The 17,078-nt window shown below is 42.4% G+C and overlaps 1 protein-coding gene across 2 annotated transcripts in view; it reads left to right on the top strand.

The window, feature by feature from the left end:
- The window catches only part of THRB (thyroid hormone receptor beta), a 271,485-nt gene that overhangs the window by 237,541 nt on the left and 16,866 nt on the right, over window positions 1–17,078 (top strand). For both annotated transcript variants that reach the window (XM_026649372.1, XM_026649371.1), the window contains 3 exons: window positions 7,112–7,212; window positions 11,131–11,278; window positions 15,460–15,665. In XM_026649372.1, coding sequence (XP_026505157.1) covers window positions 7,112–7,212; window positions 11,131–11,278; window positions 15,460–15,665 — 455 coding nt within the window. The remainder of the gene's footprint in view (window positions 1–7,111; window positions 7,213–11,130; window positions 11,279–15,459; window positions 15,666–17,078) is intronic.

The following is a 17,078-nucleotide window of genomic DNA, read 5'->3' on the forward strand; positions in this document are numbered from 1 at the left end:
TCCCCATTTTTCAGATGGGAAACATTTGGCACAGAAAGGTTAAGTACAAAAATGCCTATTGTAATACAGCAATTCAGGGCCCATAACAGACTAGAACTCAATTTCCCTGGCTCCCAGCCCTGTGCCTTATCCCAGGAAAACTCTCTCTCTTTCTCTCTCTACATTTGCATACACACACAACCTTCTCTGCATTTGGTTGATTCTGGTCACTTTTTTATAATTGTTGGGTGTTACAATGTGTTAGTGTCAGATTGAATCATCAGAACATTATACTCCTGTTCTTTTTGCGGATACAGACTAACACGGCTGCTACTCTGAAACAGAACATTAATGTAAATTTACCTTTCAGGTTTGATACAGTACAAAATAGGTCAACATAGTGATAAATTTTCGTTCTTCATTTTCACAGTACAATGCAGTGTGTGTCAGTACTATCTTAGGGACAAGTCCCAGAACACTTATGTTAATGAGAAGCCCTTTCTCATGCAAGTGGGGGAAGTAAGGATTGCAAGAATAGGTCTGTGTATACTACCATATGCTTAGGGCCGTACCAAATTCACGGCCATGAAAAATGCGTCACAGACTGTGAAATCTGTGACCACCCCACCCCTCCAACTCCTTTTTGGGCCAGGACCCCTAAAATTACAACACTGTGAAATTTCAGATTTAAATAGCTGAAATCATGAAATTTATGATTTTTAAAATCCTATGACCATGAAATTTACCCAAATGGACCGTGAATTTGGTAGGGCTCTACATATGCTGTAGCGCATTGATACAATGAAAATGCACTAAAATACTAATATTGTTAAAAACAGATCTCTTTTCCTGTGCAAAGGCTAAAATGGGTTTTTCTGCTTGTAAGCAATGAATCTAAGATTGCTCTATTGCAGCAGCAAGAATGTAACAGTAAACAACTATTGGTACACAGGAATTATTTTTTCAGATCTATGTCACACATCCTACTCTTCTGTTGCTGAAAGTGGTCATAGAGTTTTTCTGAACTGCAGTTTATTAGCTAGCCTAATATTAAAACGTCTGACATATTTGTCAGCCCAGTGGGATCCTCAGACCTGAAGGCCTGGTGCCCCTACAACTTGAGAAGTTCTTAACTTTTATTATAACTGAAGTTTGTTCTTTGACTCTCTAAAAATGGGTTTCCAATTTCTCTGGAGAACAGAAACATTTAGAAAAGATATATTTTCCCCAGCAAGAGTTCAGGGGCATTTTATGGAGGGGGGAGACATTTTCTTTTGATTACGTGATTGATCCTATGAGTTTCCAAGTGCCTTTCATGTAGCATAAAGCTCTGTGAGCTCCCAATGGCTGTAAGTGGACGTTGAAGACAATTGGCCTTTCACAGGAGATATTCTGCACCTCGCAAGTTTGGCCCCATAATATTAAGTCCATTGCAATTAAAAGCTGCAGGACAATCTAAGGCTAGGTCTACACTACAGCAGGGGTCCGACCTAAGATATGCAACTTCAGCTACGTGAATACCGTAGCTGACGTTGCGTATTTTAGGTCGACTTACCTGGCGGTGAGGACGGGGGAAAGTCGACCGCTGCCGCCGACTCCGCTGCAGCCTCTTGCCGCGGTGGATTTCCAGAGTCGACGGCAGAGCGATCAGGGATCGATTTTATCGCGTCTTCACTAGACGCGATAAGTCGATCCCAGAAAACCGATTGCCTGCCGCCGGACCCTCCGGTAAGTGTAGATGTACCCTAATAGTCTATAAAACAGACACTTCCGCCCACATGGAGCTGACTAAGCAGAAACAGACCACCTGCCAATAGATGTATATTTGAAAAGCAGGGCAGGGCCAAGATGTATAGGCGATAAGATCCTCCTGGGTTTTGTGAGTGGTTGTAGACAGGTTTTGCTAAAGTATTTTTGAGTTTTCTTTCTTTATTCTTTTTCCTAACTGTATTTGAGGGAGTGGCAAGAATAGCAAGCTGTTATCTGTTCCATTTCCGCTCAACCTTGGAAGAATGCCATGGGCCATGAGTGCTGCTGCAAGTTGTCAGCTCTTCAGATTATGATACACATGTAGCATTCAAAAACAGACCACAAAGTATGACAGCATGGGTCATCCTCCATAGATCAACAGATCTGAGGGCAAGTCTTCACTACGGGGGGGGGAAGGGGGTCGATTTAAGATATTCGCGTAGCTGAATTCGACGTATCGGAGCCGACTTACCCCCCTGTGAGGACGGCGGCAAAATCGACCTCCGCGGCTCCCAGTCGACGGCGCTTACTCCCACCTCCGCTGGTGGAGTAAGAGCATCGATTCGGGGATCGATTGTCGCGTCCTGACGAGACGCGATAATTCGATCCCCGAGAGATCGATTTCTACCCGCCGATTCAGGCGGGTAGTGTAGACCTAGCCTGATTCTCTTTCAGCATTGCCAGAAGCTGGGAATGAGCGACAGGGAATGGATCACTTGATGATTACCTGTTCTTTTCATTCTCTCTGGGGCACCTGACATTGGCCACTGTCAGAAGACAGGATACTGGGCTAGATGGACCTTTGGTCTGACCCACTGTGGCCGTTCTTATGGATGAAAACCATGATAACTCCTATTAGAAGTTATCCTGCCATACCTGTAGAAAGATGCTATTGGCAAAAACTCAATTTGTTCAGGTATTTTGGATTGAAGACAGGATTGCACATAGTGGATTATGACACACATTACTCTAAGGTAAGGACAACTATTCTGCTGAGCATTTATTCTTGCCAAGAGAATAAGATTAGTCAGATTGGCAGGTGGTAGTCTGGAAGGCAATGGAGTTATCTGTTAGACTGCAAGAGAAATACCAAACATATGACAGGTCAAGGTCATTAACATTTATTTGTGTTCTCCCATTCAGAGCAAAGGTTTGCAGTTGGGAATTAAGATGAACAATGTCAGTTGTACTGGATGGATAAATGGATAATGATGAGGATCAGACACCAAGCTGTATGCAGCGTGCTGTGTCTGTCAGATGAGGTTGACAGGCTCACCGTACGCCTGGGTTGAAATGACCAGGGAATGAAGTTGGTTAATATTATAACTCGCAGTGATATAGATATTGCTTTCATTAAGAATTTCTTAGCAAGTGCTGGATGGCTCCAGCTTGACTATTGAGTATAGATTCTGACTCAGGAATGCAACAATAATCAAGATCAGAGACTGTAAACCTCACAGAGGACTTGCCATTGGCTGTGATATGCTGGTGGCAGAACACCTGGGTTATCCTGTCCAGACAATGTCTGCTTCTCCAACATTGGAAATTATATTTTCAGCCAGAAATTATTAAATGCACCAGAGATGTGAATTTACTGCCGAAGTGAGAGACAAGTCTCCATCTACCCTTCCTCTGTCTCTTTCCTGGCAGCTGCTGCTGGGAGGGAACGGAAGAGGTGTCTGCTCCTTTATCCCTTCCTGAAACTCAGTTTAAGTTATTTGGGTTATTTTTCCCTGGGAATAAATCCAATGCCGTTCTACTGCTGCCCACAGTTTTCCCAAGCAGCAGCACTGTGCAGTAATGCATAATTTCTATGCTGCTGACAGATTTAGAGTAGCAGCAATTAATTTCTCTCTCCTGCTGCTTGATCCAGCTACAAGCAATAGCAAAAAGCACGGGGGCTGCTGTTGGAAGACAACACTTCACTGATTTATGCTCAGATCACAGTTGGAAGGTTATCGTCACAACCATAATGGCTAGAAACGTATTTTTGTAATAAAAGCTTAGATTTATAGGAATTCATTAAGTAGGTCCCCTCATTCCCTTTGGCCAGATTCCTGCCTACTTGGAGCATGTGGATTTTTTTAAACACTGCTCAGGGCCCTATTTCTTGCTCCCCAGTAGCTGGTGGCCCAATAAATTGCTGGGAGAAAATGAATATGATTCTCAGATTTTTTGAATACAAAGATTTTGGGGCAGAAATATAAAAAAGAGAGTTTATCGCTTTCACTTCTCCAAAAGTTTAATCACACAAGTGCCTGCGATAAGAATTCTCTGCCAATATTTCTTATTGACTTAGTAGAAGAGCAGCACCAGTCCTAACTGCAGAATTATAGACTAGGAGCATAATCCTGCAAAGTTCTGAGCACCCCATTTCACATTTTAAATCAATGGGAGAAGAGGGCACTTAGCACATCGTAGGGTCTAGTTATACGTGTCTAAGATCAGTACAATGAAAACTTAATATTGGGTACAAACAACCCATCTTACTTTGGACTGTTCTCACATTCAATATTGCCATTTTTATTTTCTAAACTGGAGTGTGTCTTTAAGGCCGTGGTCTTGCAGTTCATTTGCTTTCTTGCCATGTAGAAAAAAGTTTGCTATGATCCTTAAAAGTAGGAAGTTCCAAGGCAGAGAGGGATAACAAGAATGGTCGCATATCTGCCCTAAGCAAGTAGCCTCGCAGAGGGGAACTCTCCGCCAGCTCTGCTGTCTCCTGGTCTAGCCCACCATGATGTATGTGGAGGCAGCCAGGAGGAGGGGGAGGAGGAGTGGTGGAGCAGAGCTCCACTATTTTTAATCCTTCACTGGCAGAAGGTCCATTAGGCATCTGTGGTGTAAATTAGAATGGGCCCCCAGCTGCTCCTGCCTTCTCTGGGGCAGGCAGCCAGAGATCAAGAAGCTGTGATGAGCTTTGTGTGTGCAGCTTGGACACAGTGAGAATGATGGCCTAAACCGAAATACTTGGCAACTTACTAGGTCCCTTGAGACCTTTTATTTTCAGCAGTTTCTTGCTAATATAAGGTCTTGGTAACTTCCCCAAATTCCATATGCCAAGTGGCACATCAGTAACCCCCAAGTTGCCCGGGGGTTGGCCAGAAACTCTCAAACACCCTCATTTGGTCTATCTCAACTCAATATGCCTTTGGTTTAGTCCTACTTCCCAGTCTGATCCCATTCTTCTCAGGACAGATCCCGTCTGATTTTTCTAAAGTCGTCTTTCAAAGAGCAGTTTCAGTTTCTAGTTCATTAGTTCTGGGGCTTGCCTCTCTGATGTGGTAGGCACAAGAAACCAGCAGCAGTCCATCTTGGAGCATAGCCCCAGTAGCTGTCTTCTATTGTTTTTATGATTATTATTTATTATTTGCATTGTGATGGTCTGCTGAGTCCCCACTCAGGTTTGGGACCCTATTGGTCTGAGGGTACTAGCACATGTCTGTCCACCCACACTGGGAACTACACTTCCCAGTGGCTATGTAGCCATACCCTGAGTGCTGTATGAACACACAAAGTGACACAGCCCCTGCCTCGAAGTGCTTACAGTCTAGTATAAGACAAAACACCACAAAGAGGCTCAACAAACAAGTGGAAGGGATCGTGTTTACAGAAGTCTCCATCCAAAAGAGTCCCTCTAATTGCATTTGTTTTTCAGTTTTATTGACTAGTTTTGGTAACAATCCAGCCTTAAAAATGCCCAGTGCAGGAAAGATTTTTAAAAAGATATAGTTACAAACCTTTGCAAAAGAAATAACAATCCTGCCTTCTAAAAACCAGGGCAAGCACTTCAATACCAGGCATTAGTCAACTAGTAAAGTTCTGTTCAGTTTCTCCTTTTCCCCTGTAGGTGGCACCAGTATCTTCTCTCTCAGGGGCTCTTCAACTGGGATCCTATAAAGCAGTGATTTTCAGCCTGTGGTCCGCAGACCATGGGGGTCCGCAGACTATGTCTAAGTGGTCCGTGAGCAGTTGCCGTTAACATAGAACAGTGGTTTTCAATCTGAGGTCCAGGGCCTCTGCAGATTATGTCTAAGATTTCAAAAGGGGTCCATACCTCCATTTGAAATTTTTAGGAGTCTGAAAAAAGGTAGAGAACCACTGCTATATGGTATCTCTTACATATATTAGAAACAATACAAAACTGAAAACCTTCGTCTAATCCCCCCTCCACCTCCCTGAACTTTGCAGGCTTGGATAAAATGGATGCGGATAAAAACCTTATTTTGTTTGGGTACTGCAAACCCTTTGCACAACCAAAACCACCCCTTGTTTTGTCTATATATATCATGTATATATGTTCAATATGGTTTGTATTTGTTTTGTTTTGTTTTAATAATTCTTCCAGAGTCATGTGGAAATTATTACAATTTTCCATTGCTCCCACAAAGTGAATCTCTCCTGGAAATCCCTGTATGGGATTATCCTTATGCAGAGACCTTCCTAAATAAACACATTTTGAATTCTATTAATTCTAAATTGTTTGAACAAAACTTTTATTCTAATTGTCTTATGCTTGACTTTGGTTTTAAATTTCTCCCTAGTTTAAAAATATATTTTTGTTATCTTTAGAATTATGTTTTGTGTTGTTTTTAAAATTAATTTTAAATTCTTTAAATACTTTTATAAAACTAAAATCTAATGTGTTATTATGGAAAAAGAACCAATCAATGTAACTGTTTTACTTAATAATATCCATGTTAATTTCAGGTGTTGGCTGTATGGTAAATCACATGAATGAGAAAAAAATGTGTCATTCTTCCACTCACAGAGAGATATACACACCCATATTTGATTCTCACATAGAGAGTAACTATGTTCTGTTTTAAATTCCACCTACACTAAATAAGTTACAGTAATACACACCTATGTAAAGTAGGATTGATATCATTTTGGTTATCTGCTGAATCGTGCCTACAAAAATAGTTGGAAAGGAATACAATGTAAATAAACATTTCTGATTGATAGGATATTGAGTCTTTTAAGTAACCTGGAACTATCTTACTTCATGCTACAAGCATATCAGATTACACAGACCAAAACAGAGAAAAATTGAATATTGCTGTATTTCTTGCATTTATTTTTTCCTACCTAAGACTTTGAGTTGAAAAGTGAAACATGCTCTATTTACTTGTATCAAATAATATTTTGTTCATTCAAAGAACAAGTTGCTGACTTGCCTCTGTAGACTTGTGTTACAAGTAGATACTGAAACAGCAGTTTTGAAAATTGTAGATTACTTTTATATGTTTCTGTCACTTTTCTAGTGTGACTTTTTTAACCAGGAGTGTCAATCAGTTGCTATGAAAAGTCAGAAGTAGGGACTAGGCAGAGAAGATCTGCATTATTTTATTGTTTTCATGCCACTTTCTCTTTTCCTTTACAGGATACATACCCAGTTACTTAGACAAGGACGAGCTATGTGTAGTATGTGGTGACAAAGCCACCGGGTATCATTATCGCTGCATCACTTGTGAAGGATGCAAGGTAAATAGCCAGGGTGGGAAGTTGGGACCTGGAAATGGCACTCCAGTTCATGTTCCAGTCACATAAAAGCTACTGTACTTGGCTGTCACATAAAATATAAAGGCAGATTAGGAGAGAACAAGAACATCTTTTACACATAATAATCCAGGTGACTGGTTATGTTACTGATTCTTATTTGCATCACGTATATGGTGTATTTTTGCAGACAGTTCATAACTGAAAAGAGGACAATACAATTATATTTTTCTAGCTTAAATTTTAGGAGTCTGTTTTCTATTTTTAAAAATATGTTTGACTAGATTCTTACCTGTTGCAAAACAATATACTTCCATTAGCTTCAATGGAGCTATGCTAAATCACACCAGGAAAGAACCTCATCCGTTGGTATGAATTATTTTTGACAAATGCCAGTATTCCAGTGTCTCTGATAATTATTGTAAAAAAAAAAAAAACCAACAACAAACAAACAAAAAAACAAACAAAACCCCCACACAGGCACTTGCAAACACAACATGAAGTACTGTATTTTAGAATCTATTGCCACTAATAAATGATGCTTTTTTCTTTTACTGTTTTACCTTCTATATCATGACTAATGATATATACTTTAAACCATGAACTGTATTTATAAAATTATATGAACAATTGTTTGTTTGTTTGTTTGTTTTAAATGAAGACAGAGATTGTTTCAGACAAACAAATGTAAAAAACTGCATGGTACTGGCATGTCCTTTTAAAAGAACTCCTTCGCTGCAGTGAATTCAATTGAATAACACTGAGATCCTGTAAACAAGATATTCCCTTCCTGCAGAAAAGGAGGCATTTTAAGAAGACAGGACCACACAGTACATACTCTGGTGTCATACAAAGAGATGGGTGAATCACAGGAATCAGATGCAGATCTTTATTTCCCAAAAAATGTAGAGTATTTGGATCTGAACTCTAGGGTCACATGTGTGTCGACAGGTGGAGGGATAGATAGGTGTATATTTTATTAACATTTTGTATTTTTAACACCATTCAAATTAGTAATTACCTGATCAAGAATAGCATGTGTGTTAATTTCCACAAACCAACAACAATTGCTCATAGTACCCATTCTGTACTGAGAGCAAGGTCTGTCCATTCAATCTTATCACACATATTATGTTGTTAACATCATTGTTTTCCCAAAGTCTCTGCACAATATACTTTTTAAATCTTTCTATTGAACAAAAAAATAAAAATAATAATCCAGCAGGTTACAAGCAATACCAGCTGAATTCAAGAGTACTAGGATAAAACATTAACACTCATGTTGAAATCATTTCTTAAATTCTGCAACATTGCCCAGCCTTATTTATGAGAAGACAAGAACCTACATATACTATATATAGTAGGTTTGTGGTAGCATATGTTGGGAGTGGAGGGTGTTAAAAAAATTTTTTGGAAAAGTTTGCTGGACTGAACTAATGATTCTTACGTACTCACTTCCCCTAAACCCAGAATACAAAATAGGGCACAACTTAATCCAGCTACGCCGCTGTAAACTCTCTAGTATAGCCATAGCCTTATAATGTAATGTGTTCCTGGGCCCTATTCAGCCCTCTGGTATGTGTGTTAAGCAACTCCCAGTGAAGTCAAGGGAAGACCCACACATCCGAAAGGAGCAAAATTTGGCTGTGTGTGTAACTAGTTATCTGTATCAATCTACACATATATTATAAAGAATAGGTAGAATAAAAAACACCAACATTGAAGAACAGGCTAGACTGTGACTGGTGTTTGCATCCTATAGAGCTGATGGGAATGTTTTTAACTAAAAGTTTCTGAGCAGTGCAAAGGGGCTGGATCAGAAACCAGAATCTGAGTAGCTTATTTGGGTAAGAATGTTAAAAATTATAAAGCCAAAGCCACACTAACGACAAGAAGCATTTGGGGAAGCTAAACCTTAGCAATGCATTCTAAGGCTCCCCAGGGGTCATATACCATCTCCTCCTTTAACCATAATTACCCAGAGTTCCAATGTATGCTGATCTGCAGAGCTGCTTTCTATCTCTTTGGCCTCCATCCCTCTTCACTTATACCACTGTAATGAAAGAGGAGCTTCACTTAAGTCAATGGAGCTACACCAAGAGCAAAACCAGCATAAGTAAGAAGAGATTCAGGCTCTCTCTTCCTATTAAAATGTGCATTCATTATGGGATTGAGAATGTGTTCAAATCCAGTTATTTGTTTTGGGGTCTGATCCCAAGCCCAAAGAAGACAGTGGAAGCCTTTCCATTGATGTCAGTGGGCTTTGGCTCATGCCCACAGGCCCTGATGCTGCAAAGGCTTCCAAGCATGCGTAATGTTATGCACTGTGAAGAGTTCCATTGACTTCAAAAGCCTGATCTTCACTAGGGAAAAAAGGTATGTTCTTAACTCAAGCTAGCTAACTCGAGTTAACTAACTTGAAGTAAAATTCTATGGAGACAAGGCAGTTTTTAGTGTTCACATGAGTTAACGGGTAGAGTTAAAGATTAGGCTCCCCCATAACTTTAACTCAACCTGTTAACTCATGTGAATGCTACAAACTGCCTTGTCTTCGCTAGGATTTTACTTAGAGTTAGCTAACTTGAGTTAAGAACGCACCTTTTTCCTTGTGATGTTATACCCAAAAGACTACTCATTGGGTAAAATCCTGACTCCACTGAATTTCACCCACTGTACAAAAAAATTGAGCACATGTGCAGGTCTTTGCATGGTCAGGGCCTTAGGGTATGTATACACAGCAATAAAAGATCCACAGCTGGTCTAGGTCAGCTGACTTGGACTCGGAAGTCTTCGGCTGCAGGGCTAAACATTGCAGTGTAGACATTCGGGTTTGGGATGGAAACTGAGTTCTGGGTGGATCTCAGAGACAAGGCTGTGGTCCAAACCTGAACATCTACACTGCAATTTATAGCCCGCCCCCCCCTCAAGCCCTGTGACACTGAGTCAACTGCCTGGGGTTCTGAGACTCAGTGCTTCAGGTTTTTTAGGTCCATAATGTGCGTGGTAGCTAGAGGCAGGCCCAAACTGTTCTCAGACTATGGAGAGATCCTCAGCTAATGTAAATCATTGATGTCAGTGGAGCTACATCAATTTATGCCAGCAGGCCCCAAATTCATACTGCAATTGGTGGTGATAATCTTACATGTGACATTTTGTCCTGACTACAAAGGTAGGCATAGGTAAGGGTGTACTCATTTCCTCAGATTTATAGTCCACTTGAAAATTATGGGTTCAATATTTAGGTTTGAGCTTAAAACTTCTGATGGGCAAGTTTTGTTTAGCTCTGGCAAAATGCTACTGCTGCATGTTTTTGTTTTTAATTCTCTAGGTAGCCTTAATTACTTTCACACAAGCATCTTGCGCACAAGCAGATGTTTCCCTTTAGTCAGAAATAAATGTTTTAATTTAGAGATGGGCCTGAATCAAACCCCCAGATTCAAATGCTCTTGGGCTTTTGGGAGGTCTGAATCTCAACCTGGATGCAGATCAGAATTCCTTACTTGGCCTCTGTGTTTATAATAGGACTCTTCGAAAACACCAGCTCTGAACACACTTTGTGGGTGGTTCAGAATCTGAGTTTAGATGCAAATACTACAATTGGTACCTCTGTCAAAAAGAGGCAAACCTAACACCCTGCATCTGAACAGTACCCCACCCACATTTGGATCTGAATTTTACATCTCAGGTCTATCTCTAGTTTTAATTTTAGGGGGAAATGTTTCTCGCAACCCAACAAAGTAAGGAGCCTATATTAGAGGATTGATGTACTCATTAAATATCCTAGAACTTATGACACACAATATTCCATCTTGCATACATGTTTGCATCAGTACCAAGTCCAAGTACCTTTCAAAACCAAAAAAACAGAACACTAATGCTTCCTGAATTTTCTTTCCCACTTAGGGATTTTTTAGAAGAACCATTCAGAAAAATCTCCATCCAACCTATTCCTGTAAATATGAAGGAAAATGTGTGATAGACAAAGTAACAAGAAACCAGTGTCAAGAATGTCGCTTCAAAAAATGCATCTATGTTGGCATGGCAACAGATTGTAAGTAGATTTCTTTTTTCTTCTTTTAATTTTGCTCTTTGTTTAAAATGTATTGACTGGTGAAGATTGCTTGAACATAACAGAGCCACCAGAAATTTTTCCCTTTTATAATGTAGTCTTTGGAAATTATGTTTATTATTATACCAAACTATTTCTATCATAGGGGGGTAATATTTTGTTTACTTTTAATAGATTGGACCTTCTCTTGGCCTTAACCACATTATGTAACATGAAGGATGTTAATTTCTAGTGTGGGAGAGGGAATCCATTTGGATAGATGCCTTGCTGGAAAAACATCTTGTTAAGAAATTTCTGGAGAATGTGAAGTTGAATGTCTTTGTATGAGTCATCCTGTAGTTGTTTATTTTATTTTTAGCCATAAAGAACGTATGTACTGAGAGAGAGTGCTACTCGAATTCTAGAGAACCAGGACATATGGGTGCAAGATTAACCCTTAGGGGTCTTGTTTTCCCATCATTGCACAGGGGATTTACACCATAACTTCAATTAGTATAAATGGGAGTGACTTACATAAATCCCCCCATGCATTAGTTAATGGTTGTTACCAGTGTAATCCCCTGCAGAAAAACAAAGTGAGAAAAGACCCATTAAGGAGAAATTACATAACTAAAATGTGCTAAGTTTGTTTGTCCTAATAGGAATTATAATGTTTTACATATACATGGAAGCACAGAGGTGCTGACTAGAATGAAGTACCTGTCGTTTCATCATTCCCAGTGAAAACAGCATGAGAGGGGACTGGATGGCTCTAGGCCACCAGTTCAGATCCAGCCTAGACTGGCAATGACCAAAAGTTACTACCATTGGCTGTTTAGTGGCTATTTAAAATGAGATATTGATCTCAGTTTGGTTCCTGTTAACAGATGTCAACACCACCATTAGCTGATAGTCCCAGTAGAGGAGTGAATGAGCATGACAGCCAAACTCTCCCTCTACCAGTAGAGGTGACCCTTCCAATTTAGAATTGATCCATATTACTGGGACATGGTACAGGAAGCGTTGCTGCTCCCTGTGTGGTACCAGTTATGGGCAAAACTTGCTCTCTTTTCTGACTTGAATAGTTCAATCTATTTAAATTGAACAACTCATGTGAGTAGGGCAAGGAGGATTTTGCTCTCTGTGGATAAACAGAGGTGATCCATCTCTAGGGCTGTCTAATGCGATATGTCTCACTAGGACTGGACTTAAAAAAGATTAGAAAAGCCTACAGGAATAAGGGTGAGGGGAATTGTTAGTGGTGGAAATTTATATGACCAAATAATATTCCAGGTCATTTATCATCTTTGTGAATTCACAGAACTTAGTCAACCTCTATACCAGGGGTTCTCAAACTTCATTGTACCACAACCCCCTTCTGACAAGAAAAATTACTACATGACCCCAGGAGCGGAGGCTGAAGTCTGAGCCTGCCCGAGCCCCGCTGCCCCGGAAGGGGGGCCAAAACCCAAGGGCTTCAGCCCCGAGGCAGGGGACTGTAGCCCTGGGCAGTGGGGCACAAGCTTCAGCTTTGGCCCTAGGCGGTGGGGCTTAGGCTTTGGCCCCGGGCTCCAGCAAGTCTAACACCAGCCCTGGTGACCCCATTAAATTGGGGTCCTGACCAGTGATGAGCTCCCAAAATCCTAAGAACCGGTTCCCTACTGGGTCCTCGGCGGCACTTCGGTGGCAGGGGGGTCTTCACTCGCTCCGGGTTTTCGGCGGCATTTTGGCGGCAGGTCCTTCACCCGGAGCGAGTGAAGACCCCCCCCCCTCACCGCCAAAGTGCCACCGAAGACCCGGTAGGGAACCGCGCGGTGAGTACAAGCCCCACGTGCCTGTCTCGCCCTCGCCACCCACCCATCCGACCCCAACCCACATCCTGCCCCCCTCAGAACCTGCAACCCATCAATCCCCCCCTCCTTGTCCCCTGACCACGCCCTCCCAGGACCTCCCACCCTAACTGCCCCCCAGGACTCCACCCCCTACCCAACTCACCCCACTCCCTGTCCTCTGACTGCCCCAACCCCATCCACCACCACCCCGACAGACCCCCGGGACTCCCACGCTTACCCAACCCTGCCTTTCCCCGGTAGAAGGGGCAGTAGAAGCAGGGAGCCCCGGGCCCTTTAAATAGCCGCGGGAATCCCGCCGCTTCCCCAGGGCTCTGGCAGCTCTGCGAGGGGGAGGGAGGGAGAGCGGGGGAGGGGCCGGGGGAGCCTCCCCAGCTAGGAGCTCAGGCGGGCCAGACAGGATGGTCCCGCGGGCTGGATGTGGCCCGGGGACCGGAATTTGCCCACCCGCCCGCCCCTTTAGGAACCAGTTCTACACCAGCTTCTAAATTTAGCAACCGGTTCTTGCGAACCGGTGCAAACCCAGCTCCAGCTCACCACTGGTCCTGACCCACTTTGGGGTCCCGATCCAGTTTGAGAACCGCTGGTCTAGAGGCAACTAGGAGTTTGTTATAGGAAAACCAGCACTTGCAGTTAAAACACATTTTCTGCAATAACTTCCTTGAAATGAAATCCTGCATTTAGGTTTGAAAATTACCCTTGCTCATGGTCAGTAGAAAGCTTTCACAGACAAGTGCCATCAAATTATGCAGAATTTAATGTCATTTACAAAATTTAAATTCTGGCCCTTTGTCTGCAACCTGTCAATAGGAGACAAATTGAAACAGAGGTAGTACTATCTTCGTGAACTCTGTCTGCAAACTTTAATGCCTCTACTGCTGCTCGTTGCTTTCCCAGATTGCACCAGTGGGAAATTGTCTAGTTTCCTATCAGTTAAACTGAGGATATTTGGAGTCCTGTGGACAATGGTGGGACTTACGAGGCAACAGGTTAATCTAACCCTGCAGCTTGGGGAAGCTATGAGCAACAGCGGAGGAATCCACTGGAGCTGTCCATATAGACTAGGGCTGTTCCCTTTGGAAGAGGGGTGTATTTTGATCTGGTCGATAGTCCTTTAGAGAGCCTGACTGTATTATGTAGACTGGCCTCTAAAACTCCTCTTGAAGGGGACTCTGAATATTTTATTGCTTTACATTCTGCCATGGTATAGACTTGAACTGCTGTCATCACTTGCTCCCTTTTGTACTCTAGGAAAGTGAGGTCTCATAGAGATCAAAATAGGGAGGCTGAAGAGAAGCTAGATTCTATCAAGGCAACAATAATATTCCTCTATAGTGCCTCTGTGACCCTCAAACCCTGCGACACCTTGGCTCAGACGTTGCTTGGGTCTCTAGATACACACCCCACTTCTGCAGGCAATCTCTGGAGCCCTGCCTCATTCCATAATTTTGTTTGCCCACATCCAATTTCATATAATTGGTATAGGTCAGGGGTTCTCAAACTTCATTGCACCATGACCTGCTTCTAACAACAAAAATTACTACACGACCCCAGGAGCGGAGGCCAAAGTCCGAGCCCGCCCAAACCTCGCTGCCCCAGGTATGGGGCCAAAGCCCAAGGGCTTCAGCCCCAGGGCAGGGGACTGTAGCCTGAGCCCCACTGCCCAGGGTTGACGCATGGGCTTCAGCTTTGGTCCTGGACAGTGGGACTTCGGCCCCAGGCCCCAGCAAGCCTAACACCAGCCCTGGTGACCCCATTAAAATGGGGTCGCGACCCACTTTGGGGTCCCGACTCACAGTTTATGAATCACTGCTCTACGCAATTATATTCTTGCTTCCCATTTTACCTCATGTCAGTTTATGAGACTGTAACATGAGCATTGGCTTGGCTGTTTTTTTGTTTTCTTTTCTTTTCTTTCTTAAGGAAAAAGAAAGACCCCTCATTTTCTAGCTTGGAGTACAGTAACAAGTGGATGGGGGGGTCCAATTTACTCTCAATCTTGCATAGTTTTACACTCTGTGAGCGGACCCATTGAACATAAAGGGACTCCATTGACAATAGTGGGACTCCATTGGAGACAATGGCACTACTCTCAGTGCATAAAGTTAAGCACATGTGTAAGTAAATCATTCAGGATCTAGAGAGATAAGTGTGGAGGTAAGAAAGACTAGCCCTGCTACCTACCAGGCTGGCTGATAGACCTCTTCACCAACTGCCTTGTCAAGTTGTTTCTAGTTCTTTCAGCACATCTGGCATAGGTCAGACTAAAATTCAGACAATCCCAAGAGCAGGCGTCCATTTTGTTACTTTTTATTTTGTTTTTATTCCTGATAGTGGTGCTGGATGACAGCAAGCGGTTAGCAAAAAGGAAGCTGATAGAAGAAAACCGAGAGAAGAGACGTCGGGAGGAGCTACAAAAAACAATTGGGCACAGACCCGAGCCAACAGACGAGGAATGGGAGCTGATCAAAATTGTCACTGAAGCACATGTGGCCACCAATGCACAAGGAAGTCACTGGAAACAAAAAAGGAAATTTCTGGTAGGAACTGTAACCTTGTACTCTGCTTTTGTTGCCAGTTTCTTTTATTCCCTCATAAGCCTCTTCCCAGCACTGTTCCCCCAAATTTGTTTGTATGTTGACTGGTGAGCTGTATGAAAAATCACATGAACCTCATAATTAGTGATTGCCAACTTCTGTGAATCTGGTCATCTGATCAAACTATGCAGCTAAAACGGGAACCAGAATGATATTGAGTAACAAACACAGCAGTTGGATCCCACTGTTTTGGTAGAGTAAGGAAAAATAGAAAAAAGAACAGGAGTACTTGTGGCACCTTAGAGACTAACAAATTTATTAGAGCATAAGCTTTCGTGGGCTACAACCCACTTCTTCGGATGCATATTGAGTGAAACATATATTGAGGAGATATATATACACACATACAGAGAGCATGAACAGGTGGGAGTTGTCTTACCAACTCTGAGAGGCCAATTAAGTAAGAGAAAAAAACTTTTGAAGTGATAATCAAGATAGCTCAATACAGACAGTTTGATAAGAAGCAAGTGTGAAAATACTTACAAGGGGAGATAGATTCAATGTTTGTAATGGCTCAGCCGTTCCCAGTCTTTATTTAATCCTGAGTTGATTGTGTCTAGTTTGCATATCAATTCCAGCTCAGCAGTCTCTCGTTGGAGTCTGCTTTTGAAGTTTTTCTGTTTTAAGATAGCCACCCGCAGGTCTGTCATAGAATGGCCAGACAGGTTAAAGTGTTCTCCCACTGGTTTTTGAGTATTATGATTCCTGATGTCAGATTTGTGTCCATTAATTCTTTTGCGTAGAGACTGTCCGGTTTGGCCAATGTACATGGCAGAGGGGCATTGCTGGCACATGATGGCATATATCACATTGGTAGATGTGCAGGTGAACGAGCCCCTGATGGTATGGCTGATGTGATTAGGCCCTATGATGGTGTCACTTGAATAGATATGTGGACAGAGTTGGCATCGGGCTTTGTTACAAGGATAGGTTCCTGGGTCAGTGTTTTTGTTCAGTGATGTGTGGTTGCTGGTGAGTATTTGCTTTAGGTTGGGGGGTTGTCTGTAAGCGAGGACAGGTCTGTCTCCCAAGATCTGTGAGAGTAAAGGATCATCTTTCAGAATAGGTTGTAGATCTCTGATGATGCGCTGGAGAGGTTTTAGTTGGGGGCTGAAGGTGACAGCTAGTGGTGTTCTGTTATTTTCTTTGTTGGCCCTGTCTTGTAGGAGGTGACTTCTGGGTACTCGTCTGGCTCTGTCAATCTGTTTTTTCACTTCAGCAGGTGGGTATTGTAGTTTTAAGAATGCTTGATAGAGATCTTGTAGGTGCTTGTCGCTATCTGAGGGATTGGAGCAAATGCGGTTATATCTTAGAGCTTGGCTGTAGACAATGGATCGTGTGGTGTGTCCTGGATGG

This window comes from Terrapene carolina, unplaced genomic scaffold (assembly GCF_002925995.2).
Source record: "Terrapene carolina triunguis isolate 2854851 unplaced genomic scaffold, T_m_triunguis-2.0 Scaffold84, whole genome shotgun sequence".
NCBI lineage: Eukaryota > Metazoa > Chordata > Testudines > Emydidae > Terrapene > Terrapene triunguis.